This window comes from Cnephaeus nilssonii (assembly GCF_951640355.1).
Source record: "Cnephaeus nilssonii genome assembly, chromosome: 16".
Taxonomy (NCBI): domain Eukaryota; kingdom Metazoa; phylum Chordata; class Mammalia; order Chiroptera; family Vespertilionidae; genus Cnephaeus; species Cnephaeus nilssonii.
Window position 1 is genome coordinate 16918218 of NC_137087.1, and position 27933 is coordinate 16946150.

General features: G+C 38.9%; 1 protein-coding gene across 5 annotated transcripts in view; it reads right to left on the bottom strand.

Moving 5' to 3' along the window:
• Positions 1-27933, bottom strand: part of KAT6B (lysine acetyltransferase 6B) — a 172522-nt gene that overhangs the window by 56245 nt on the left and 88344 nt on the right. For all 5 annotated transcript variants that reach the window (XM_079793046.1, XM_079793048.1, XM_079793045.1 and 2 more), the window contains one exon: positions 7463-7571. In XM_079793046.1, coding sequence (XP_079649172.1) covers positions 7463-7571 — 109 coding nt within the window. The remainder of the gene's footprint in view (positions 1-7462; positions 7572-27933) is intronic.

Sequence of the window (27933 nt, forward strand, 5' to 3'; positions counted from 1 at the left end):
AAAGCTTAACAGGTGCTTCATAAAATTCCACCCACCAGGAGATTTGGCTTTTTGAAGTAAAAACATTCAAAATCAATCATCAATACTGTTAATAAAAGCACACTATTCCTGAGCTTTAAAAAAAAAATCTAAACATCTGTATTTAAGATGTTGAGCAAATAAAATGTTGTCATAGGAGAATGACCTCAGGCAGGAGAAACACCCGGGCAGATGCATTTAACCTCTGACACCATTCTTTTACAAGGGCTTCTCTCATTCAAATAAACGTGGGGGGAAAGTTTAAATATATAAAAATGGTATCAATCACCACTTTCTGCAAGAACAGCAAACAAAGACAGCTTGCTTGTCGACTTTAAGAAGTATATTCTGAAGGGGGAGGGAGAGGTCTACTTTGATCAAGGTCCCCCCGCCCCCTTATATAGTGGGGGTAAAAACTCAAGTTTTAAAGAACAGCAATTTAAATTCCACCCTTAAAATGGGTCCCATCAGTTTAAAAGTATACCGTTTACTTCTCCCCCCCCCTTTTTATTACTTCCTGTAAGTCATACATCACTAGCACATATGACCTCAATTTCATGCACAAAATTTTTTTCTACATTAAAATCCGCTTTTGTTCTTTTAGCTTAATATTCAGCAACTAAGGTAATTCACATCATTTTACAGCTTACTATTCTCACAGATATCCTATGAAAAATACTTTTTAATAATTATATATTTTGAAAATTAATGGATTTCAGCTACTTTCAATATTCTTCCTTTTATTACTTTCACTCACTTTAAGCAATATTTCTCAACTACTACCATTTAAGCTACTCAAATTCTAAAATCTTCAGCCTATCTCTCCCTTAGGCAGCAATCTAACTTTTATTTAGCTCAAGAGAACTGGCCATAGATCCCTGCCGTCTCTAAATTTCTATGATTCTGGAAAAGAATACTGAGGGACAAAGAAATATTTCTACTTTGTTTTCTCATGGCCAACTTTAAAATAACACAAAAGACTATAATTGAGTCCTGATACACTAATACACAATCTATAGTAATTAGATAAAAGACAGCAATGTAATTCCCTACCTCCCATATAGCCATTCCTCTCAACAATTTCCTCTAAAATTCAGGCTCTCTCTGCTGACACAATTCATGGTGGTTTGTCTTTCTGGAATTTGGTTTGCTTCTGTGGTTTGCAATTTATCAGGTTTGAGATCGTAATATACATTCATTCACTCAACATTCTTATTACAAACACATATTAAGCACTAGTAGCTTATAATAGTTTTATCTAGCAAAACCAAAGGAATAAGTACCAAAGAGACCACAAACCAGTAGAAATGATTTTTGGAGGAAGTACTGTGGCAGAAAAACACATGGGCTCTGTAGTAGACAGAATAATGGTGTCTATACCATAATCCCTATAACTTGTGAATACATGGCCTGGCATGGCAAAAGGGACTCTGCACATGAGACTAAGGGTCCAGGACTTGAGATAGGGAGATTATCCTGGATTATCTGGGAAGGCAAAATCTAATCATGAGTACTTAAAAGCAGAGGATCTTTTCCAGCTGGGTTAATAAAATGAGATGAAAGAAGAAGGAGGAGAGGTTCAAAGTGTGAGAAGGACTCCACCAAACTTTGACAGCTTTGAAGATGGAAGGAGGGTGGGGGCACAAGACAAGAAATATAGGTGGCCTTTAAAGCAGGGAATGCCATTTACCTGACAGCCAGCAAAAAAAAAAGGGGGGGGGGGGGCGGGGGAGTTAGGGATGATCTCAGTCCTATAAACACAAGGAACTGAATCCTGTCAACAACTCTGTGGGAATTTGGTATAGCAGAAACAGAAAACTAATATAAATTCAGACACTGGGTCCCTTGGACTGGCGATTTGAGACAGTGAGGCAAAGAACAGACATTTCCGATCATATAGTCCAGCAGGAAAGATAGACAAGCATTAAACAAGAATTAGGGTTAACACATGACAATGGGGTGGCTGAGACATGAAAGAATCGAGCAAGAGGTTAGACAAAGGCCTTCCTAAAGAAGAGACTCCAAGGATGAGTGAGATTAGATGGGACCCCAGGAGGGGCAGGGTGGGAGAAGCGAGCATGTGCAGAAGGAGAGGAGAACATGATACATTCAAGGGGAGGAAGGAGGTGCACATAACATGAAAGTGACAGTGATGTAGAATATAGTTAAGAGCCCAATCCAGGAGAGACTTTTGGGCTATTTTTTAAATTCTGGATTTTTTTCTACTGGTCATTGGTAGTCACTGAAAAATTCTGTGATTAGATTTACAATTTCAAAAAGTAACTTAGACTGCAGTATAAAAAATGGAGGAGGGGAAAGAAGGTCTAGATTAGATGTAATTATTATAATAGCAGATCTGGGTTGCTTTGGTGGGTGTGTGGTCATATTGAGGATGTAGGATATATATTAAGACACAGAATCAATAGAATTTTGGATTCGTTGGTGTGAGAGAACAGCATGACTCCAAATTCAGGCTGTGGAACTGAAGGAGTAGCCAGCGGAGGTACGCCATGGGCTAATCTGGTAGGTCCCTGAGGAGAATCAAGACGTTGCATGTTTGTTGACATTTCTGTTGTTATTGTTGTGTGTGTTGTTTTTGGGTGGAGGGAGCAGTGCAAAGCTGATAAGCTGTTTTGGACATTAACTGTGAGAAGCCTGTGGGGCCTCCAACATGGAGAGGTTCTGGCAGCATTTATATCTAAGGGTCTGGAGCTGAGGAGACACTATGAAGCAAAGGGAAAAACACAGGGCCCCCGTCAGAAGTCTGGAGAAACACTTAGCGGATGGGGAGAGGCCAAGGAGCTAACAGAAGATGTGAAAGGAAGTGGCAGAGAGAGAATGCAGAGAATATGATATCACAGAAGCCAAAGAAAGAAAACAATTCGAGGAAAAAGGCTCTCAACAGGTCGAACATGGCTGAGAGGAGTATTCGGCGTGGACCGAAAGATGTCCGTTAGATTTTGACAAAGACTGAAAAGTGACCTTTAGATTTGCACTACATGGAGGCAACAAGCCCAGGAGGGATTTCAGGTCTCCTGAGAGGGGGACTGATATTCGACCCCTTTACTGTACTAAGGTGATTTTCTTCCTCTCCCAGCTACGTCACAGCAGCCTTTCTCGGTGTCTAGTTTCAATGAGCTTCCACTTAGAATGATGCTGTAATTTTGAACTGTACACTTATCTTAGATTTGCTAATTTGAAAACACACATGCACACAACTCATCTGTAAGTAAGATTTAACCACCCAGCAATCTGAGCAGCAGACACAAAATTTCATTTGGTATAATATCTAATACTTATGTGAAGCTAATTAAAGATAATTTGGTCTTAATGAGGCAAAGAGAATATAACAGTGTTCATTTCAAAGTAGGCTGATCCATGAAAGTCAAGTAAAATCACTTTCTAGTCCCAACATTTCCATAGACATGAAGACTATCTGATGATTCCCACATTCATATCAGTGCTTAGAATGATCCTTCACATTTGTGGAATGTTTTATAGTCACTGATAATTTTCATATCATTCTCTCACTAAATCCTCACAACAGCCCTGTGGATATAGAGTACAGATGTCACCTTCTGCATTTCACAGATATGGAAAACTGCAGTTGCACAGCTGGTGAGCAGAAGAGAACTGGAACACCACATTTGGGGCTCCTTGCACTATATACGTCACCTCATGTCTTTTTTGTTTGTTTGTTTGTTTTTAATATTTTTATTGATTTCAGAGAGGAAGGGAGAGGAAGAGAGAGAAACAGAAACTTCAATGATGAGAGAGAATCATTGATTGGCTGCCTCCTGCACACTACAAACTGGGGATCGAGCCCGCAATCCAGGCATATGACCAGGAATCAAACCATGACCTCCTGATTCATAGGTTGACACTCAACCACTGAGCTACGCTGGCTGGGCCACCTCACGTTTTTAATACCTGCAAACCCGAATCATTTTTCCAAAAGAACTTTCAGCAGAAAAAAAACAGTTGAAGAAAATACTGGCCATTTGTGATACTGCGTCATATTAAATATAGAAATATTTCTAATTGTCTTGATGATGTAAGCAGAAGGAAACATTTATTACTCATGTCTATGAAATCTAAGCAGAGTTTAAATGTGACATCATACAAATGGTACTTCAGGTGGAGGCGGCTAAAAACCAGGCACATGTGGGAAACACATTTCAGAACGATCCTCCATATGGGCTGCCATTTACATTTCCTTTTCCTGGTTTTAAACTGCTATGGGTATTTTTTTCACATAAATATCTTACATTAGTGATTCCTTTGAACACTACAAATGGTCTCAATTCAATCCTAGAACCAATGGACTCAACTGAGAGTGAAACAGTGGCCATTTCCATGAGACCAACGAGGGGTACAACCAACCTGTAATTCCCGCTCAAGAAACTGGACTGTGATGGGGGGCTCCTGCCATTATCATAGTGCACTGTTGAGCCATGTCAGCTGGCTTTATTCCTTTTCCCCCTATAATAATCAAGGGGTCCCCACAGGGCATTATAACTACAAGATCCCGTCCTCCTGAGCTCTCTAAGAAGAGCCATATTTTATTTTGAGCCTTCAATTTGAAGACTAGCAAATAACAAAGTCCACTCATCTGATCTACCAGCTGAAGTAAATGCCTACAATACATCTCCCTGAATTAGAAACAATGGTTCTTTTGACCAACATAGCTGTCTCCAGACTGGCACAATACTCAAGGGAAGATTAAGTGAACCTCAACAGTAGAGCCGGATCCCATTGCAGAGTCCAGAGAAGCACTCTGAGCCATCCTCTGTCCTAAACAAAGGAACATGATGACCCCAGGGCTTGAATTTCTGCCATGACCCATACCTCCACTCCAAAGCCTCTGGCTCTGTCTACCTGAAGGGAGGGGGAAAGGCTGGTGCACAAAATGACTCTAGCTTTATAAGCCTTCTAGACAGTAGCCTCAATCCATTCTTCTCCGTGTGTTAAAAGAGAAAACAAGAGAGTATTTTTGAAAAAAGAAAACATAACACTATACCTACACACCCTGGAAAAGTAAGAAGCTTTAGAGGAAAAAAATGTCAGTGACCTCAAAGTATAAAGGAGATCAAAACTCTCCTTTGGCAGGTCTTCAATCTGGGAAAGACGAAGGGAGATTGATTACATCAGAAAATCTAAGATCTGCCTGTTTAGAATTACACCTTTATACCCTGTGAAGGAGGCCTTGAAGTTATGATCTAGAAGATAATGATCTCGAATTCCTTATCAACTCAAGTAAGTGTATCACCAGAGGTAAGGAAATATATGAAGGGAACTTTTCTTCCCACACTTAAGTGCGTCTTTAATCTGTCTAGGCGCTCAGACAAATACATACTCATGAAATAAAATAGTGAAGGGTACTGTTAAAATACCACCTTAAAAATCACGAAGGGTAGACCCTAGACAAGTGAACACCACTGAATTGATCAGGCAGTGAAACAAAAGAATAATTCATTCAGAATGAGCCTCATGAGAAACCCAAAAGATAACTAAAGAGTCAGAACTGATGAGTGAGGCACTACCTCACCAGGCTAAAACAGAGAGATTGTAGGGTTGAAATTTATTAAACTGAACATACAGATAATGTTTCCCTGCCCTTTGTCACTATCCATGATAACATGGGCAGGTAAAAGGATTTAATGAATCTGTAGAGCCCATCAAAAAGACTGTCAGAATGCATTTTTCAAGCAGAGTTTGAAATGTCTTATTTCCAAGGCTCTCCCTCCTAGTGAGGTCCTGAAGCTGCTGAATCACATCGAGCCCATCAAGTTCAACCTTCATAAGGGGAAGGAGCGTCATCACACAACACTGTCATGCCTCAGTGTGAAACATCTCCTCCATCCAAGCATCGAGCAGCTGCCAAAAGCGGTGATGAGATTTTAAATTACTTGCAGCAATTAAGGGCAATATCAAATATGCTGAATTATAACAATGGCTGGCATTTATAGCACACTTACCAGAGTTGTTGTAGGCCCTCTGCTAGGCTGTTTACTGTGTCCTTTCCTTTAATTCCCACAAAACCCAAGAGGTAGGTGCTAATATTGCCCGATTTTCTAATGAGGAAAGTGAGGCTCAGAATGGTTGAGGAATTACCTCAATGAAGAGGAGCTAGGTTATTGTTGGCTCTCCAGTTTGCTCTTAACCACTATACGACACTGACTTCCTAAAAGAAAACATGCTATGGTGTTTGGCAGGTTTGTTTTTTTAAAGATAACTACAACTACAGAAATGGTAGTTGGTTATGAATTTTAAAATAACACTTTTGGGGAGAGTTTCAGTAAGCTGGAAGAAAATTTAAAGATTAACACAAGGATTAATTTTAAAAATCTAATAAATGCCATTCAACCTGTTGATATGTATGTATGTGTGTTTAAGTATGTGTATGTGTGAATACATAACATAGAAGCATATACACATCTCAGTTAGACAACCGTCACCTGCTGAAGAAGGAAGACTGACTCTTAATGTAAAACAAATTCTTTTAATGTAAGCAATTTGACTTTTAGTTTTTATTATAAAACTAGAGATGTGGTCTTCAAATGTTGAGAAAAAGGCAGAAGTGACAGTCACCTTGAAAGCATGTGGGGGTCCTGCAATTTGCCAGAGGTCCAGTGTTCCTGCTCAGCATTCCTTGATTTCAACATCACCTTCTACAAAGACCATTCTTTTCCTAATTCTAGGCAATTTTAATTTCTTTCATGCCTGATTTCTTGATTCTATCATTGCAATTTCCAGAATACTGTCCCTTTCAGTCACAGAGCTGTGATGTAATACTATATTTCACCAGTAGGTGTCATGAACTGAAACACTAGATATCCTAGCTCAAATATCTCTTAATTGAGACTTCAGGTTATAGAAAACACATGATTCTATTTGTATCCAGCTTGAAAACTTAGAATTCTCCTCGTTGAATCTGCCTGCAAAGTAGAATACTCTACATTGAATTACCAATGCTAGTATGAAATCAAAGCTTAATTATAAATATTAATATAAATTATATAAATATATATAACTTTGTCAATGCTAATATATTCACACTTTTCTCCCCTCTACCTGTAATTACTTATAAAATTTTAAAATGTATGCTATTACCAAATAATTGCTTTAAGTAACAAATACAGTTTTGCCTGTTTGGTGTGGCTCAGTGGTTGAGCATCAACCTATGAACCAGGAGTTCATGGTTCAATTCCAGGTCAGGGCACATGCCCAGGTTGTGGGGCTCAATCCCCAGTAGGGGGCATGCAAGAGGCAGATAATCAAAGATTCTCTCTCATCATTGACGTTTCTATCTCTCTCTCCCTCTCCCTCCCTCTTTAGAATAAAAAAAAAAGTCTTTAAGAAATAAATACAGTTCTGAAAGAGATAAATAGTATGTAGCTATAATAGGGAGTCATTGTACACATACAAAAAAACACCAACTTACCACTACTGCCACAGTCTGCACAAGAAAGGAGTTCTTCTGGTTTCTTTTCACGATTTGATTCTTTAGTCCCCAAACAGAAGCTACATATTGGAATGGGATCAGCACGGGGCTATAACAATTAAAATGAAAAAAATATTGTTAGTCTTCCATGTCAAAATTAAGAACAAAACATTAAAGTCAAAAGCTGCTTACATATTTCTTTAACAAAGAAAAACTGCTCAATAAGGTGTCCAAATCAGCATTTTCTAATAAAATAAATCTTTAAAATTATCTGATACTAAAGAATTTATTGCCTGAATGTTTTTAAGTGTAATACATAAGATTTAGAAGTAATTTTTATTAAACCAATGAAATTACCTATATATATAAAAGCCTAAGCAACCATTACAATCAAACAACTGGTCACTATGACATGCACTGACCACCAGGGGGCAGACACTCAATTCAGAAGCTGCCCCCTGGTGGTCAGTGCGCTCCCACAGCCAACCACCCGGACCAGCCAACCTCCTGCGGTCCCTCCCTCCAAGGGACCCCACCCATGCACGAATTCGTGCACTGTGTCTCTAATATATCATATAACTTTCCATTAATGAACATTAAGGATTCATTTGAAATCTTGTATCATTCCCATAACCTATATGCCTATAAGTTGATTCATCTATGTATTCAGTATTCAAGATTACAAATATCATGTACTTAGGTCTGACCGTTTAGCTGAACTTTATCAAATGTTTTAGTGCAGGTTACTGTTATTCATTCTCTCTCTCTCTCTCTCTCTCTCTCTCTCTCTCTCTCTCTCAACTCAATCAATTTTTAAAAAGTAAACCACATCATGCCACATAAAGGAAATAAACTCTCAGTCTATGACATTCCCACTTTAATAAAAGAAATAACAAAACATTTGTCTAACCCCCTAGGACCCTTTAACTCTCACTAAGGAAAATGCTTTGAACAATGTATAAATCTGCATACATTTTGTGTCTCCATTGTTATTTATGACTACCAGCAATGCTAGTATTTCCATCCATATGAATAGTTGACTGTGCCTACAGATCTGGTCACATTTATTTTGAACAAGCAAAACTGTATGAAAACTAAAATTTTTTGCATATTCCAAGCCTTCACACATGTCTGCCAGCCATCTGAATGCAACTATAATGTATTTATATTTAAATCTCTTGAATCAAAGATTCGAGGCAAGAAAACTTAGTATAATCACAAAATTTTTAATGTAAATTTAAAACAAGATTTTGCTAGGTCTTTCTAAATATACATCAGCATAGAATAAACATCATTTGTTCAGTTACTCTATCCCAAATGCCTTAATACATTGCCTGATGCACAGTAGGCACTCAAAAAATATTTGCTAGTGGAATCAATGAAAGAAACATATGCTAGTTTAACAAAAAAAACAACGCTCATCTCAAAGAAAATATTTCAAATGCTTACAATGATTCCAACAAATGTCCTGGTTCACTATGACAACATGTCTTCAAACACCAGAGTCTGTCTTATAACCAAGCATTTACAAAATTGTTGAATACGACTGTTAATTTTATCTTACAATATAAGTGTTCATCATTTTGCCCTTATTTTCAGTTTAATGTGTTCTTTCAATATGCACAGGCTTTACTTTCTGAGGTAGCTATGCAAATGTGTTTTTGAGGCCCTAGTTAAAAAGGAGTATAATACAGTTTGAATTAGAAAAACAAAAAAAGACAAGCTACAATAAACTGGTCACTGACTCCAGCCACAAATTTTTAAATGCCAGATAATCAGCACTGCATAATTATGGATCCATAGTTATTACTTGCAACTGCTCAACTGCAGTACCTTGGGAACACTTTTGTTCCTTTAAATAGCAATTAAAAGAACAATCTGGTTTTAAAATGACAACATTCCCCTGATAGATTCTAGCTAAAACCCAGTCCTTGTACTAATGGGATTCCTGCTTTCATTTGATATAACAATGCTCAAGCCATTGCTGCCATCCTTGCAGTGATAAATAATTTACAAAATGTCACATATCATTCATGCAATGAAACAAATCCAAACCTGCAATCCCATTTTTCTTTCCCAGATGAATTTTTAGCTGCAAGAAAGACATGGCCATCAGCCAGCATTCATGCTCATTTTTCGTTTTTAACTAAAGGTAACACAAAGGACAAAGGTTGCTAGTAGTTCATGGCCAGAAAGACTGATGTCCCACACTCTGCCCAATAATAGAAAGCATAGATGCTATCACTTCACGCTACATTCAAGTGAACCCCACCATGCTGATGAATGCTCACCGCCATTTATTTTAGGGATAACTATCTCACAATACTCTATAAAACCACTGCATTACACAGAAATGTCTGCCCTGCTGAATTATTGATAATTCAAAGCACTTTTTGCTAACCTCAGTATAGCCAAGTCTAATTAACTTTAAAAAATTGTCACTTGTATGAAATGAAACTTTTACAGTAATGCATGTAAATGGGTCACGGAATTATTATGATTCACTATTCTCAATCAGACTACATATAAACTGTTTCAAAAATAATCCCTGGTAATAGATTCAAATGGATTGCAATCAGAAAGAGGTCTGAATACAAGGCAACTCGATTCTATGCAAGTTCACTACAGACAAATCATATTTAAGAAGCCTGAAAATATCTCCCAATTCTTAATTCCTTTCTTTGAAATGTCACAATGTAGCCTAACCTGTTGATCACATTTTCTTATCACCTTGCTGAATAGTTCAAGCTAAACTGGAGAATTAACACCCATGAATAGGCTTAACCTTTTGCACTCGGATGTCGAGTGTGACTCGACACGGTTAGCATCGGTAGCAGCTCGTATGTCGAATTGTATTGAATGTATCAATAATTTGAAATATAAAAAAATCCAAATAAATAAGTTTGTATGAAAAGAAACTCCAGTTTTTTATTCTACTGCCGCACTTTGTAAAATCTGGGGTATTTAAAAAATTAAATCCCAAGTAGAATAAAGGAATCGAGAAAAAAGCAAGCGAGTGCAAAGGCTTAAACTCTGCAGACTGCTTAGAAGCACGTCCTCCGCATCTCCCATGTAACGGCCATGGGGGAGCGGCTAGGGTAGAGGCCGCTCACACACTATCTCATTTAATCACCTTAACAACCCTGCCGTGAATGTATATTATTGCACACTCATTTTAGGCAGGAAATTGAGGATCTGAGAAGTTAGGTAACTTTCCTAAAGTTGCACAGGTTCAACTGTGGAGCTGGGATTGAAACACAAGTCTGTCTTCTCTAAAGGCCATTCCTCACCTGTACTACCCATCACTCCCCCTTTTCTCCTCTCAGGAAAACAGATATCATCTTTCCATCAGCGGCAATACTCTTTACATATATATGCTAAAAACCTTTCCCTTTTAATTCCTCCCATTACCAATGGCATAGGGTCTTGAAACTATTTAAAAAGCAACCATTAACATGCGATAGATTATTGATTACAACGGAGAAAGGTACCTTTACAATGGCGAAACCTGACAGACATCGCCTTAACCCAGTCACTGAACCCATCACCAATATGGGACAAACAGACGCCATGTGCTCCCAAGCACTGCACTGAAGGATACAGCACTGCCTGTGCAGTCTTCTCCCTGGAACATTTGCCCTGAATCTAATCATAAGGAAACAACCAGACAATTCCAAACTTGGGGACATTCTGTAAAGCAACTAGCCAGGACTTTCCAAAAAATGTCAATGTCATGTAGGCAACTAAAGTGGCAAGAAAACCAAATACAATTCATGATCCTTGCTTGGGTTCTGAATTTTAAAAATACCCACAGCTATAAAGAACATAATTTGGATAATTATGGAAATATGCACTAAATAGACAATATATAAGCTAGATATAACAATATTGAGTCAACATAATTGTGATTATATAGGAGAACACCCTATAGCATTCTTATAGGAGTTGTGTGCTAAAATATTTTAAAGTGCCATAATGTCTACAATTTCAGTTCAAATGACACAGGGGAAACACGTGTGTGTGTGTGTGTGTGTGTGTGCGCGCGCGCGCGCGCGCGCGCGCGCGCGCGCTCGTGCGCGGGTGCAGAGAGGGACAGAGAAAGCAAACATGGCTCAATGTCAACAGTTGGTGAATCTATAAAGGGTACTTGGGTATCTTCATTATAGTATTCTTGCCATTTTTCTGCATGCTTGCAATTTTCCAAACAATAAGTTGAGGGGGAAAGAATACCCCTCCATTATTTAAAAAAAAGTAAAAATCTAGAATAAATTATTATATAGTTGGACTACATGCATCTATAAAATAAAATCTATCAATCTAATTAATTACCAATTCACAGGAAACACAGAGGACAGAGGAAGGTGTGGAGCTAGTACATAGCAGAGGGATGCAAGTACCCAAACTCTCCAGGACAAATGACTCAGTTTCATCAACGAAGAAATTAAAAGGGAGACAGTCAGTAAGCAAGGCTTTGCAGCCAATCACAATGCATGTTCCTTATCTTGACCATGATTTTTTACAAAGTAAACTGTGAAACTAAACAAAAGTGCATCACCTACTGGGGGACTGAAGAACCTATTGGGAGGGGGCAGCTGTCTGTCTTTATGCAGGGGGAAGGCTCAGATTTGTTTCCTATGAGCACAAAATTTGGATCAACGGGTGATTACAGATAGTTAAATTTTCAACAGAGTTGGCCAGCAAGAGAAAGGATTGTGTGGCTTTTTCTTCTGTTGCCTTTATTAATGTACTAGTGGCCCGGTGCACAAAATTCATGCACGGGGGGTGTGGGGGGGTGGGGTGTTTCCTCAGCCCAGCCTGCACCCTCTCCAATTGGACATCCCTCTCACAATCTGGGTCCTCTGGCTCCTAACTGCTCACTTGCCTGCCTGCCTGATCGCCCCTAACTGCCTTTGCCTGCCAGCCTGATTGCCCCTAACCCCTCTGCCTGCCTCATTGCCCCTAACTGCCCTCCACTGCCAGCCTGATCTCTCCCTAACTGCCCTCCCCTGCAGGCCTGATCGCCTCTAACAGCCCTGCCTGTCGACCTGATCTTGCCCCCAACTGCCCTCCCCTGCAGGCCTGATCTTGCCCCCAACTGCCCTCCCCTGCCAGCCTGGTCAACCCCAACTGCCCTCCCCTGCCGGCCTGATCTTGCCCCCAACTGCCCTCCCCTGCTGGCCTGATCGCCCCTAACTGCCTCTGCCTCAGCCCCCACCACTATGGCTTTGTCCGGAAGGAAGTCAAGACTGCAGGACTGACTTCCGGTATTCGGTCATCCGTTCAGTCGTTTTGGATGTTACAGACCCTGGCTCTTTATATATATAGATTTATTTCATTTTTTAAATTGCAGCCAAAATATACATAAGATAAAATTTACCCCCTTCACCACTGTTAAGTACACAGTTCAGTGGCATTATGCACATTCGCCTTATTGTACAACTATCATCACCACCCATCTCTAGTACTTTTTCGTCTTCCCAAACTAACACCTTGTCCCCATTAAACACTAACTCCCCATTCCCCCTTCCCTCAAGTCCCAGGCAACCACACTTCTATTTTCTGTCTCTAAGTTTGATTCCTTTAGGTACCTCATTTAAGTGAAATCATACAGTCTTTGTGGAATGTATTATCTTGAGGCAGCTGGAGGCCCCAGTAATCAGAAGACCAAGAAGAGGCTGAATGGCTCCTTCAAGATGGTGAGGATGCCACAGCCAAGGAGCCTCACACAAACTGGGGTTCTGGGACCCTTCAAAGGTCCTTTCCAGATTAAACATTTTAATGGTTTCATGGCTGGATAATCTCTAAGGCCTTTCCCAGCTCAGCTGTAATTTTTTATTGATCCTATTATACTTAAAAGACATTTTAAGAGTCTTCAGGACCCTTGACCACAAAATTAAATAGCCTTTCAAGACAAGGCATTTTTTAAGAAGTTTTATATTTGCTTATGTTACTTTTGTTTCTGCCATGAAGGAAACATGTTTGTTAGTCTTGTTAATCTAAGTAATTGGACAAAAATAAATAAAAGCTCCTGTACTCAATCAGAGCCAGGGGTCTCCAGGCTCACATTCTCTTTCTAATAATCACACAAAACAGGGGTTTGATCAGGGATATTGCCCCTTCTTTCCATAGTCCTCCCTACAGATTCATCTCCTCAAGTCATCTACAACTTTCTTGAATCTACTCATAAAACATACATTTTAGTCATTGCAAGTGTTAGAAATAATTCAGCATTTTTCATTCATCTATTCATACTTGTATCATGGAAAGACCTAGATTTAAGTTCTGTACTCCTAGCCTCAGGTCTTCTCATTTGTAAAAGGCCACAATAGTTAGTGTCCATGTTGTTTAGCTCCAGGGCTGCTGAAGTTCAAAGGTGAGTGTGTGTGAAGTGCTGTGTAAACTATAAAATTCTATTCAAATACTGTTATGATTATTGCAAAATTCACTTTAGTTATTAAAACAAAAAGCACAAACAACTTCAAGTCCATAATAAGTAAAGATCAGCACAAATGAATTGTTCTGGAGTTTAGAATTACTCCATAAAAGACTTTGATTCTGTGAGCTCCCATGATAAATATTAATCTTAGAGGGCTTTTTCTTTTTAATGAATTAATCAGGGAGTACAGGCACAGGGTATAAAGTGTCTCCATGAGAACCAAGAGGCCTGTAACTGATTTAATAAAAGGAAAGCTCAATGTAAAAGGAAAGAAAAAGGTGTCAAAGGAAGAAAAGCACAAACAAATATGAAATCGTAAATGAACAATACCACAAAATGAACAAAGGATTTATAAATCTGAGTATCAGACAGTTCATCTTTGGAGAGTGTTCCCTACCTTGAGTTCCGACAGCTCAATTCAATGACTCCAAAACAAGTTGTATGAAAGGGCTGTTTTAAGACTCTTTTTTATGTCTCTCTTTAATTTGCACCCCTTTATCATTCTGTACTTAAATCTGAAGTTAAAGTAATGCTTTGCCATTTACTGAAATGCTTTTCTCAAGTGTCTCACTTGTGCCGAACACAAACCCTGCGAGCCAAGGCTGGTGGCTCTGTCTGGCTCCGTTTTACAGGTAAGTGAAATGCCTCCATAGGGTCACGTAGCTATTAAGCCTGCTGACTCCTAGCCCTCTGCTCTTTCACTCCCCCCCATGGTTGGTCCCTCATTTTATTTGGAGCTTGATTCAGATATCACATTATCAGAGACTCTATCCCAGACTACTCTCTCTGAAATTGTACCAGTGTCACTCTGGATCCTCCAAGCCTTGCTTCATTTTTCTGCACAACAGTCATCACTATCTAACATATTATGTATCATTTATTTGTCTTATTTTATTTCACTTAATTAAACTATAAAAGCTCCATTAGGAGGGCAGAGACTTTGATCATTGCTGTAGCTGCAGCCTCAAGGTACACTTGTTGAATAAATGAATGAACAAATGAACAATCTGACTGTTTTCAGGTTAGCAACTGGTTCCTCTGGTTCAACAGGTCCCCAAATAGTGACTACTTTCTTTACTTTAATATATATCCTTGATGACTACAAGATAACATGTGAAGCAACCATTGAAGGCACGGTGGGTTCCATCACTGTCTAATTTGAAGGTCTTTGTTCTATTCTGGCTCTTTATAATGATTGACACTTATGTCTGGAAATAATTGTCCTTCCCTGTGTATAATCTGACAAGACAGAACGAAAAACTTTAAATCAGCTGGGAGGAAAATTATCTCACCACAAGTATTAACTATTAAGGCTCACTCAGTAATAGTCACTATAGGCTGCAGGGAAGGCAGATTTGGGGCCACGCCCAGTTGCCAGTACCTAATTGTGACCCCCTTCTTTCCCTTTCAAGAAAGAATTCTACAAGTAAGAAAATAAAAAATAAAAGAAGTCAAGGAAGATAAATACACTGTAGTGAGAGTAACAAAATGATCACAAGAGCGTGAATCTGTTAAATGTATTTTTTTAATATCTTATGAACTTGGGTGCTTTATTAGCAATGAATATTTTCCACAAACTGCACAACTGACACCAGTGGGACAACAGAGGTTGAAAACTGTTCGCGTTGTTTTAGGGTAACATACTCTGTGGGGTTTTTTTGCCACTTCAGCACTCTACTTGACACTTATCTAATAAAGAACTAGACTTCATTTCTTGCCACTTAACCCACTTATTCAACTGCTGTCAGTCTGAACAGATCAAGCAGGCTCCTAATGAGGACACAGATCGCACTCAGGATTTTCCTTTATAGCGATCTGCTCAGATGTGGTCTTGGGAAACACACTAACTTTGAAAGTAGAGACTTCCTGTGGTGATCTACATGGCCTTGTTTTTCAAAGCGTTATCTTGGTCCCATCGGCGTGAGCTGTGACTGTGGTCGGTGCGGTCCCTCCTCCCAGGAAGGTCGGGTGCCCGCGCAGCAGCACCAGGGCTCCTGCAGGCCCTTCAGGGCACAGAACTGTTCACGACGTGCCTATCGCCATTTTCTCTGCACTCACGTACCTTTCATTTTATTCTAAGGCTAGTCTTGCAAGCCTGTCATGAATTTTGACCTAAATAGATGCCAAAATAATTTTTCCCAGAAGATAACTGGAGATGTATACTTATTATAAGGCTTTTCACACGCAACAATTTTACACTAATTTTACTCTCGCCGTATAGATTTTTATTGTATCACCTCTGCTGCTCATTATACTTCCCTGTGGGTAATTGGTTCTGTGAGGGAGCACTACATCATTCCCACTGGCTCGGGACTGAGTTTCTGTATTACTCTGGACAAAAAGGATTTACTGTTGCTGATGTATGGAGATCTTGAGCGTGACTGCTGTATTTTACCACCTGTCACAGTGACGAGGGTTCTCTGTTTTTTAAAAGTGACAAGTAAATTAAATATAATAAAATAAAAATATAAAAAGCATCCCTATCCATCTCCATAATCTTTTTTCATTTAAAAAATAACTCGGAAGCAAAAACAGTTATCAATGACCACCTACTGGGAAATTCCCACAATCAAAGGCTGGTTCAGAAGTACAAAATAATAAAAGCTTAGCCACAAAGGAAAAAGAAGAGGAGGAAGACTTTCTGAGAACATCAGCCACACCGATATCAGTTGTGTGGAGCTAATTGAAATGCTCAGATTGTATCCTGTGGTCTAGAGCTTGTTCTAATTAGGCAGGTGTGCCATTTATGAGTGCTGATGAAGGAAGGCGCTTTTGCTTTGGGAAGGAAACAAATCTAAGCCTGTTCACTGCATTTAACAATAGCGTCGCATTGGTCTTTTTGGTGAGGAGGGAGGGGCAGAAGAGATAATGAAACAAAACTACCTTCCCAGGGTCTTTAATTTCTTATCTGGACAGGGACGTGGCTTTTTACAATTTCATTTGAAAATCTCTCCTCCACCCCTACTATTTGAAATTGCAGATACTGCATTTATCTTCTTAAGAGGGATCAAAGTCTGATTCAACACAGCTGGAAATTCAACACATGGTTACAGTAAGTCTGCTTAGGATTTACAAACTATTCTCTTTGGCAAGCATGTCACAATATTAGCAAATAATATAAACCTTACTCTAGATTTTGAAAAATAAAAGTTGTAAAACAATTCATATTCAAGTGTCACAAATCGGTAATAGTTTGTTTTTTCTTTCTTTCTTTTATTTTTAGAATAGTTTTAGGTTCACAGCAAAATTGAGAGAAAGGTACAGAAATTTCCCATATACTACCTCCGCTGTCAAACATCTCTCACCAGTGGCACCTGTGTTAGAAATGATGAGCCTACACTGACACCCAAAGTCCACAGTTCACATTAGGGTTCTCTCTTGACATTGTAGTCTATGGGTTTGGACAAATTTATGATGGACACATTTTTCACTACCCTAAAAAAAATCCCAGTGCTCCACCTATTCATCTCTCCCTCCCCTCCTAACCCCTGGTTACCACTGATCTTTTTTTACTGTATCCACAGGTTTTGCCTTTTCCAGAATGTCATATAGCTGTAATCAAACAGCTGGCTTCCTTGGTTGCCCCGAGGCATTTGTTTTGATCTAGATGTGATGCCTACAACCCCACCTAGACATTCTCATTACCAAGTCACCAAGAGAAACCTGTGTTAACTGTCCAGAGAAGACACAGGCAACTGAATTGATTGCAATTAGATCCAAACATAGAAGTAGAATATAAAGAGTTGAGACATAGGTAGGTGGATATTAACAAGCTAGAAAGGTCATATATTAGTCACTTTCTCAATAATATCACCACCACCACCCCTAACAGCCTTCTGCATTCACCGAGATCTACATGGCAGTTGAAATGCTCTGCACTATTAGACAAGTCACTAATATTTATTCGGCACCCAAGTATGCCAAGTAGAATATAATTGGTACTCCAGGTGCTTGTCCTCCCAGAACCAACAAAAGTAGTGTAATTCCATTACCACTCGCAATTCGCAATTGCCCTGTGGACACGTAAACTATCTCATGGACAGCATCTCCATGCCCTTCAGATGTCTGCTTTTGTTTTCCTCCCTGTCAGAGCACCTTTGACCCTTTCAATTAAAATAGTCATAAGCATTAGGAAAAGAGGATTGCTTGGATAATTACCACCAGAATGTCAAGAGCGCTGACCTTGTTTTTTGGACTCTGCCCTAAACTTCTTTGTGGTGGCAATTCTAGATCTATGAAAGCTTTAGGCCAGGCACCATCCCAGCACTTAAATGCACCTCTCCCTGGTGACACTGCTCTCTGGCGCTCCAGCATCACTGAGGGCAGTGTGGGGCCTGCACAAACACCAGCCCCTCCCCGGCTAATGCAATGCCAGCCACAGCAGAGCCCGGCAGAGAAACACCAGATGTGACAGGCTTCCCCCCACGGCAAGGATTTTTAAGCTCAATTTCCCAGAGCTTTAAGAGTCTACCGAAGCCTACTAACGCGTATATAGAAGGTGAAAGAAAGCTTTTTATTTTTGTGAAATCAATTTTTGGGGGCATATTTTAAATCAAAGCTTAGTACACTGTGAGCTCTTTGAAGGAGATCTTGTTTGGTTCATCTTTACCACACATAATAAAGAACTGCACATACCTTAAATGTTTGATAAATATTTGTTGAATATATAAATGTAATATTATTTCTCATACTTGGTACTTTCTCATTTTCTAAATTACATTCTAAGTATATAAATGGCAAATAAAAAGATAATAATAGGACACCATATGGTTAAGAGGGAAATAAACACTTTAAATGTTTGCCCATTTAGATCCTACTTACATTTCTTAAATTATAAAATATATATAACATAAACTGTACCAGCATTTTAACCATTTTTAAGTGTAAAGTTCAGTGGAACTAAATACATTCACACTGTTATACACTAAGTTAAAGTATATTTTAAAGAGTTTTGAATAAATGCATATACTCACGTAACCCACATCTCTACCAAGAACATTCCATAGCCAGAAGGTTCTCTCCTGCCCCTTCCCATCAAGAGAGCTCTCTCTTCCCACGTAACCACTCTCATTTCTGCCACCATACTAGTACGTGGGTTTGTCTGTTCTCAAATTTCATCAATGGAACCAGACACTGAATTCTTTTGTGTGGGGCTTCTTTCACTCATCATGTTGTCATATTCATTCATATTGTCACATATATCAATAATTCATTTCTTTTTATTATAGCAGTATTTGATTGTAACATATGCAAATGTTTGTTTATTCCCTCTATAGTTGATCAGCATTTAAGCTGTTTTCAGTTTAGGGCTAAAATGGATAAAACTGTTTTGAACATTCTTGTAGAAGTTTTTTTGGATATGTGTTTCCATCTCTTTTGAGTAAATTACCTGGGAGCGGAACTGCTGGGTCATAAGGTAGATAGAGGTTTAACTTTTTTAGAAACCTCTAGCTAGATAAATTAAAAAATATTAAATATTCCTAACCGGTTTGGCTCAGTGGATAGAGCGTCGGCCTGCGGACTGAAAGGTCCCAGGTTTGATTCCGATCAAGGGCATGTACCTTGGTTGCAGGCACATCCCCAGTGGGGGGTGTGCAGGAGGCAGCTGATCGATGTTTCTCTCTCATCGATGTTTCTAACTCTCTATCCCTCTCCCTTCCTCTCTGAAAAAAATCAATAAAATATATATTAAAAAAATATTAAATAAAAAAATATTAAAATGCTGCCCTGGTTGGATTGCTCAGTTGGTTAGAGCATTGTCCCATTATGCTAAGGTTACAGGTTTGATCTCTAGGCAGATACAAGATGTAACCAATGAATGCATAAATAAGTGGAACAATAAATTGATGTCTCTCTCTATGAAATCAATTAAAAAAAAATTAGTCCTACCCAGTTTGGCTCAACGGATAGGGCGTCGGACTGTGGACTGAAGGGTCCCAGGTTCGATTGATCAAGGCAGTGTATAGGTTGCAGGCTCGATCCCTAGCATCCCTGGCCCTGGTGAGGGGAAGGGCAGGAGGCAACCAACTGATGTGTCTCTCTCACATTAGTGTTTCTCTCTCTGTCTCTCCTCCTCCATTCCACTCTCAAAAAATTAATGGAAAAATATCCTCGGGTGAGGATTAACAACAAAATTAAACCAGTCTTGCTTGCATTTCTAGATAAATCCCTCTCTGGATAAACTTGCAATATATTATTTTTTATACTATTTCTGGATTTGATTTCCTAATATTTTAAAATATTGTTATGCTTATATTCAGGAGAAATATTCCTCCATAGTTTCCCTTTTTTTACAATATCTTTGGTTAATTTTGGAATTGGGATGTTTCCTCCTCTTCCTCAAACAATTTATCTAACATTTGTATTAGAAAGTTATTGATAGATTTCATCATTAAAGTTGTCTGCTACCTGAGCCTGGAATTTTCTTTGTAGCACAATTTTAAATTATGAATTCAGTTTCTTTAGAAGATACAGAGCTATTCAGATTGTCTTGTGTGTGTCAGTTGTGATAATTTGAGCATTCAAGGAATTTTTCCATTTCATCTTAATTACCCACCTTATTGGCATAAAATTGCCATAATTTCCTCATTATTCTTTTTATGTGTTCAATGCTATTACTTCTCCAATTCCTAGTATTGGTAATTTTGGTTTCCCCCCTTTTTAAATCAGTCTAGCTAAAGATTTCTGAATTGTATTGATGTTTTCAAAGAACTGGCTCTTGCTCTCCCCTATTTACTTTCAATGTTCTTTATTTGCAGAAAATGTTCATTCTGATGCAGAAACCTGATTTGTTACCATCATCACTATCATTATTACAATTTTTCTAATACAACAGCCATGTGGCTATTCAGAGTGACACTGTTACTTGGATGTGGACTAGAGGGTCCAAAATCTACTCTGGTGCCATATCTACATCACTCCTGGGACCTGGAGGCAGGGAAGGGGTAATAGCTGATATTTTAGTGGAAGACACCTACCAAGGACTGCTCTCTACACAATGGTTCTTAATCAGGTATAAACATCAGAATCACCTATTTTTAAATGCACAGGCCTAAGTCACACCCACAGATTTGATTCAATAGATCTGGAATTGGCCTAGGCATCTTCATGTTTCTAAAGCCTCAAGGAGATTCTGGTGGTACCCCATGTTGAATCATAGCTCTGAGTTATTAGGACATCAGGCAGTTTATGCTTAGGAGAGTCTAAGAAGTAGGAGAGTAAATACAGGGCAGTGAGCATTTTAAAGAACTTGTTGCTTACTCTTAGTAACCATGGGTCTGAGGGCTCCAGAGACACAAATGAGTTTATATACAGGGTATCCCCCCAAAATGTATCCACACTTTAACAGCTGATAGCTCAATTTTGAAATTGAAATGTATTTTAATAAACACTGACTTTATAATTATTCCAAGTATGAGTATACATTTTTTGAGACACCCCATACATAAATAAACTTTAAAAGTGAAAAGAAGAAAAAAACAACTTGAGTGTAAAAGACATGGCTTAAATGTCTTCAATGCAAGGGCTATTTTGTTGATTTTAAAGTAAAAACATATACATGTTTTTTTAAAAAATTCTAATAGTACAAAGATATACCAAATGGAAAATAAGTCTCCCTTCTATGTATAATTCCTGGACACTCAAATCCTCTTCCCAAAGGTTCGTTGAGAATTTCCATTGATAGACCTGGCACATATAAACATACAACACCTTCTTAAAAAAATATTGAGGTACACTAAACCACTTTCATTCTAATAGATACTGAGGTTACTGCCACTCTTTTGCTTCTACAAAAAATGTACAGATGGCCCTAGCTGGTGTGGCTCAGTAGATTGAGTATCATCTCATGCACAAAAAGGTCACCAGTTCAATTCCTGGTTGGGGGCATGATCCCTTTTTCTTTGGGGGGGGGGGGCGGGGGGGAGATGTGCAGGAGGCAGCTGATTAATGATTCCCTCTCATCATTGATGTTTCTATTTCTCTCCCTCTCCCTTCCTCTCTGAAATTAATAAAAACACATTTTAAAAAACAAAACAAAAACTGTATTCTCTTTAAAAAAAAAAAAAAAAGGAATCCCCAAATTACCCATATTCAACTTTGGGATATGCTTTACAATTTTAATACGATGATTTGCCAAAGAGCAAAACCCTGGAGTCAATGCCCTGCAGGAAGAGCTGTTATCAGACTAGGAGTAGTTATGATAACAGTTCTAATAGTTAGTAGTTGTAGTAACAGCAAACATTTGAAGAGCACTTATTATGATATTCAAGTAAGAACTTAATTAACCATTAAAATGCCAGAAGGAAGTTACTATTATCTCCACATTACAGATGAGAAAACTGAAGTTAACTTTCTGAAAACATTAGGCCCCAGGACCACTGCTGCACCCTTTCTTTCTCTGGTTATCAAGTTCACTATCACTGTCTTGTTTGTACTAATTGATGTCATCATTTTTCAAGGACACATAGGAGGGGCAATTGTTTAGAAGCCTTATTTTCTAGCTCCTGTAAAGTCCAGCTTAGATAGACAGATCACTGTAACTGATCAGTCTGGGTCAAGGTCAGGCAGAATTTAATATTATTTGACACTACAAACAATCTACCCTTAGCTAATCAGGGCCTGTGTGTGTTCAGAGGCCACAGAAAAGTTGTTATAAATCTGTTGGCTTTATTTGTTAACTAAGGTGTGTTAGAGTAGAATAGCCTGCTTTTGAAGTTATCTGAAGACTAAGTTTGGTTACAATATTAATTCCTATGTATTTGGCTTCGAGGCTACATTTTATGCTTTTTAGAGATCAAGCTAAATATACAGTTCTCAGTCAAAAAGCCCTGTAGAGTAACTTGATCCGAGCAGGGGCACTTTAACTCACTGCCAAATAAAAAGCATGATCGCCTTATTCCACACATACAAATACCATTCTAGGATAGGCCAATTAATCATGAATATAACTTTTCAGACATTACATAATTTCACATAGACTTGCTTCTAATGCCTGCCAAAGAAAACAGCAATTTATATCACTAGGAATAAATCTACACTCGAAAATAAATGAAATTACAAACATAAAACAGTACAACGCTAGTCACCTATTTCATGCCACCCTCCCTTATAATTCCTAATAATTTTATTTTACAAAACTGGCATTAGTAAAAACAACCCAAAATGATATAAGCTGTTAAATTACATAAATGAAAAAAAAGGAAAAAATCCAAGTACTTTTTACATTTACAAGAGTAGCAACCTCTAAGATATGACTAATGGCATTAAAAATATCCTACATAATCCTATATAATAAAAGGCTAATATGCAAATCGACTAAACAGCGAAATGACCAGTCGTTGTGATGCACATTGACCACCAGGGAGCAGATGCTCAATGCAGGAGCTGCCCCCTGGTGGTCAGTGAACTCCCACAGGGGGAGTGCTGCTCAGCCAGAAGCCAGGTTCACAGATGGAGAGCTCGGCGGTGGTGGTGGGAGCCTCTCCCACCTCTGCAGCAGCTCTAAGGATGTCCGACTGACGGCTTAGGCCTGCTCCCCACTCTGGGAGCGGGCCTAAGCCGTCAGTCGGACATCCCCCAAGGGCTCCCGGACTGTGAGAGGGCGCAGGCCGGGCTGAGGGACACCCCAGCCCCTGAGTGCATGAATTTCGTGCACCAGGCCTCTAGTAAGTAATAAAGTCACATGCACACTGCATACTTCTGGGTCCTCCAATATCACACACACAAAAACCATTGGTATATTAAGTCGCTTATTACTATTTGTAAATGATTTCATTTTCCTACCTAAAATTATTTCTATTTTGTAAATAAATGTTTCTCTGACACATCCCTGGGAAATCAGGAATAAGTGACTAATTTGAAAAAATCCACCAATATCTACAGTCAACATTTTTAAACATAAATAATCAACATAAGCCTGGTAAGTATTCTATTTATAAAATAAACCCATCAGCCCAGGATTACCTTCAGCATGTTTATAAAATTCCTTAACAAGCAAAATATTTGCAAGCAAAAAAACAAACAAACACAAAACAGTAGAAAAACAAAAGCAATTAATTATCCTCATACTGCACTGATGATAGATCAGACTTTAAAGGGGGTATGCAGACACTCATGACAGATTTATCTGGGTAGTCTCCCTTCTACAGTCATTCTTCACACTACCCTTTTGAAAAAATTTCTCTTTCATTTACTTAAAATTGGATGGACTACTGCTTGTTTTTGAAACTTTCCTAAGAAAAATTGGATGCCCTAATCATCATCATCCCAAAGCATGCTAGTATCTGTACCTACATATGGGGCTTTGGTGCTTTTAAACGAAGACCAAACCACTAGTGCCAGATCTTTAGTAAGTATGTAGAAACAACTGGTAGATTGCTTCCCAGCTTTGTTTAAACCTTTGCCTCAATAGCCAGGATTTTGTTCAACTTTACTGTTTTGCATTTAATAATATACATTTTTTTCATTTTCTAAAAAAGAAATTATATCACAATTATGAATGTTTTTCCAAACTATGTGTATACAGATGTGAGTGTTCATGTGTGTATATATCTATATGTGTGTGTGTGTGTATAAAAATATGAGTTTGAATTTCATTCTCTCTCCCCATAATAACAGCTAATATTTATTGCATGCTTACTATGTGCCAGGTACTGTATGAAGTGCTTGAATTATTTTGACAATCTCAGGTAGGTGTTATTATTGTCCGAGTCTCATGAGAGAGGAAACTGTGACACAGGTTACATAATGGGCCCACAGGAGCATAGCTGCAAGTGGCAGAACTCAGATTCCAAGTTGAAAGACTGGCCTCAGAACCTGCTTTCTTTACCCCCGTGTGGGTCTCTAAATTAGGGACAGTAACCAGAACAGGAATGGGGTATACTCTTATTACACATAAGTTGAGGGCAAGGGTCATTTTGGAAGTGGGAAGTGGTGAGTTTATAACAGGGGGGATATTAGAGGAAGAAGCCATGGGAGGTCTATTATGTCAGAGTACATGAAGAGAAGACCATCAGCAAGTCTCTGCCTAATTCAAAATGACTTTCACAGAAGATGGGCTTTCAGAAGGGATTTGGAACAGAAGAAAAAAAGGACAGTTTGTTGAGAAGAGAGTCTAAGAAAATGATAGTGCTTGGGAGATGGCTCAAAAGGAAGTTGCTACTTAGAGGAACTTAAAACAACTGGAGATAGAAAGAAGAGAGAGAGAGAGAGAGAGAGAGAGAGAGAGAGAGAGAGAGAGAGAGAGAGAGAGAGAGAGAGAGAGAGAGAGAGAACGAACCTAAACAGCAGATGAGGGAAATGAGATAATCCAGAGCCTGCTGGTGACTGGCTTTGATGTATGGGGTGAACAGCTAGAGTAGATGCAAAAGGAAATGAGAAAGCACTGTAAAGATTTACGGAAGCGGGTGGCATGGTCAGGAAGTCCACACAGCAGGAGGCCACGGCCCATTCGGACCTTGGAAGAGAAGGCAAGGAGAGGAAAATAACAGGCCCAGAAGCTACTGAGTTTAGTAGATTTCAAAAAGGCTAATGTTATTCTGGACAAGTCTGTATGTTGAGGGAAAAAAGCCAGAAATTGCTCTAAATTCAATAAAATCTTCAGAAAAAATAGCCAAGGCAGAAAACTTCCTAGTGACTCTGCCAGTACAGCTAATTGCTTAGCAATTACTGGCCATGATCATAACAGAAATTGTAGCCATTTTTAAACCTCTTATATTGTATGGAACTATATCTCAAAACCCGTGCAATTTTTATCAGTATTTGGGCATGTTCTAAGCAAAGTTCTCTACCTACATCACCAAAATAAAGATGATACTTTTTGAAAGAAAACTTACTCTCCTCCATTAAGCCAAGATAGACATATGAATCAGCTAAAGGGTACAATGAATAATGTATACTCACCTGGAATGGTTAACATATGAGCATACTGTTCCAAAGATACAGCTAGTTTTCTTAACAATCCAGATCACAGAAATTATTAACAGTCCTTCTCATTTAGTTAAAGGGATAAAAACAGACATTTATGGGGGGGTGGGTGGGAACAACTTTAGCAGCTTCTTTATTGATTTAGCTTTAGGAGCATTTCACAACTGAATCCTTTTTAATAGTGTACAACCAGGGGAATGTGTCTAGTCAATAATGAAATCTACCTTGCAGTTGGGGCTCATGAATTAATCACCATCTACTCAATCTTAAACCATCAGGCAAAAATCAACAGTGACCTACAACTCTTTGGACATTGTAGAACCACCCAAACAATGTTATCATTCATGAGGACAACAAACTCAAACCCTAACCACAAGCACCCAAACCAGTGTCTCTATTCACAAGTTATTTATTTCGAGGTTATCTCTTTTTTCCCAGGTACTAATAGCAGGAATTAAGGTTGTCATACACCACACTTCCTATATTGTTGTTTTAGCCATATCATACACAACCCAAAAGCTGAGAAAGGGCAGGGGTTAAGTCCAAGGCCCAAAAGCAAAACTAGGGGGTGTGGGACTCTGGATCTCTCCACTGGATTCAATGGTCCATTGTTACTCCAAGAAAGCAGTTTCCGATCAACATGTGAAACAATAGTGGGGAAAATGGTGTGTAAGCAGAAAGTCTTTCCTCGTGAGCGGCAAGTTATATAAAGAAGGTTTTATTTCTAATTATGGTCCTATAATCACAGACACTTGAAGGAGAAGAGGCTGTTTGTTCTCCCTGGTGTGAGCAGCTCAGGATTTGGGCTCTCTCGAAGCCAGCAGCCAAGCGGCAGTGGCACAGACCCAGGAGTTCCTGGAGGAGAACAGATGGACAGCCATCCGGAAAAAAAGAGCTCCCTGATGTCGCCCAGCAATGCGATGTGAGAGCCTGATAAATGTACCACTCACATTCAGGTGTTACCTGCATAAAATGCAGGGTTCACAGCATAAGGAGGTATTCTTCTCATTGAGTAGCAGACAATACCATGCTGGTCTCCTGATCTCTCTCTCTCTCTCTCTCTCTCTCTCTCTCTCTCTCTCTCTCTCTCTCTCTCTCATTTCCGAATGAGGCCTTCCTAAGGCTTCCTATTTAGCATAAATCTACTTAGCCTAAGGATTATTTTTTAGTTTTCCTTTTAGTTTGGTGAAGAGAAAATTCATATTTCATCTAAGTTTCCAGAACTTGTTACAGAAAGTTGCCAAAAGGTTGTTGACCCAACTTCAGTAATAAAGAAATTAAGGGACAGAATCTGGAATCTGACTTCCTGGGTCTGGTTCCTAGCTTTACCATTTTTTACTTGTGTAGCCTTAGTCACGCTTTGACTCCTCGTTTAGTTTCTATAGCTGTAAAATTGGAATAATAATAGTTGTGCAAATTACATGAGATCACATACCTAAAACGTTTGAGACAATATATATAACATGTAGTAACAGCTAAAAGAAATTAGCAGCCAGCCGGCATGGCTCAGTGGTTGAGCGATGACCCATGAGAACTAGGAGATCACGGTTCGATTCCAGGTCAGGGCACATGCCCGGGTTACAGACTCATCCCCAGTGTGGGGCATGCAGGAGGCAGCTGATCAATGATTCTCTCTCATCATCGATGTTTCTATCTCTCTCTCCCTCTCCCTTCCTCTCTGAAATCAATAAAATATTTTCTTTAAAAAAAAAGAGGTTAGCAGCTCTGAGTTATTGTTGTATTTGATGTATTTTGGCCAATCAACATTTCTTTGAGCAACTACTATTTATTTCAACTGTAAAGAGTACAGACTCACTATCCACTACGCCATGGAAGACTCAAAGAATGAGATCATATGACCCATGCCTTTAAGAGTTTACAAATTACATGAGGAGAGAGCATACACTTACAATTCAAGAATATATTTTCAGACAACATAATGAATCCCATAAGCATTTGTGTTTCTTGCTTTCTTCAACAGTATATTCTGTGAAAAGTTGGCAACTCACATTCTAAAATACCAGTTCCTCTACCCCTTTTAAAAGAAGGATATTGTGAACAGTTCTGAAAATTAAACATCTCAAGAATTGTCAAATGTCAATTATATTTC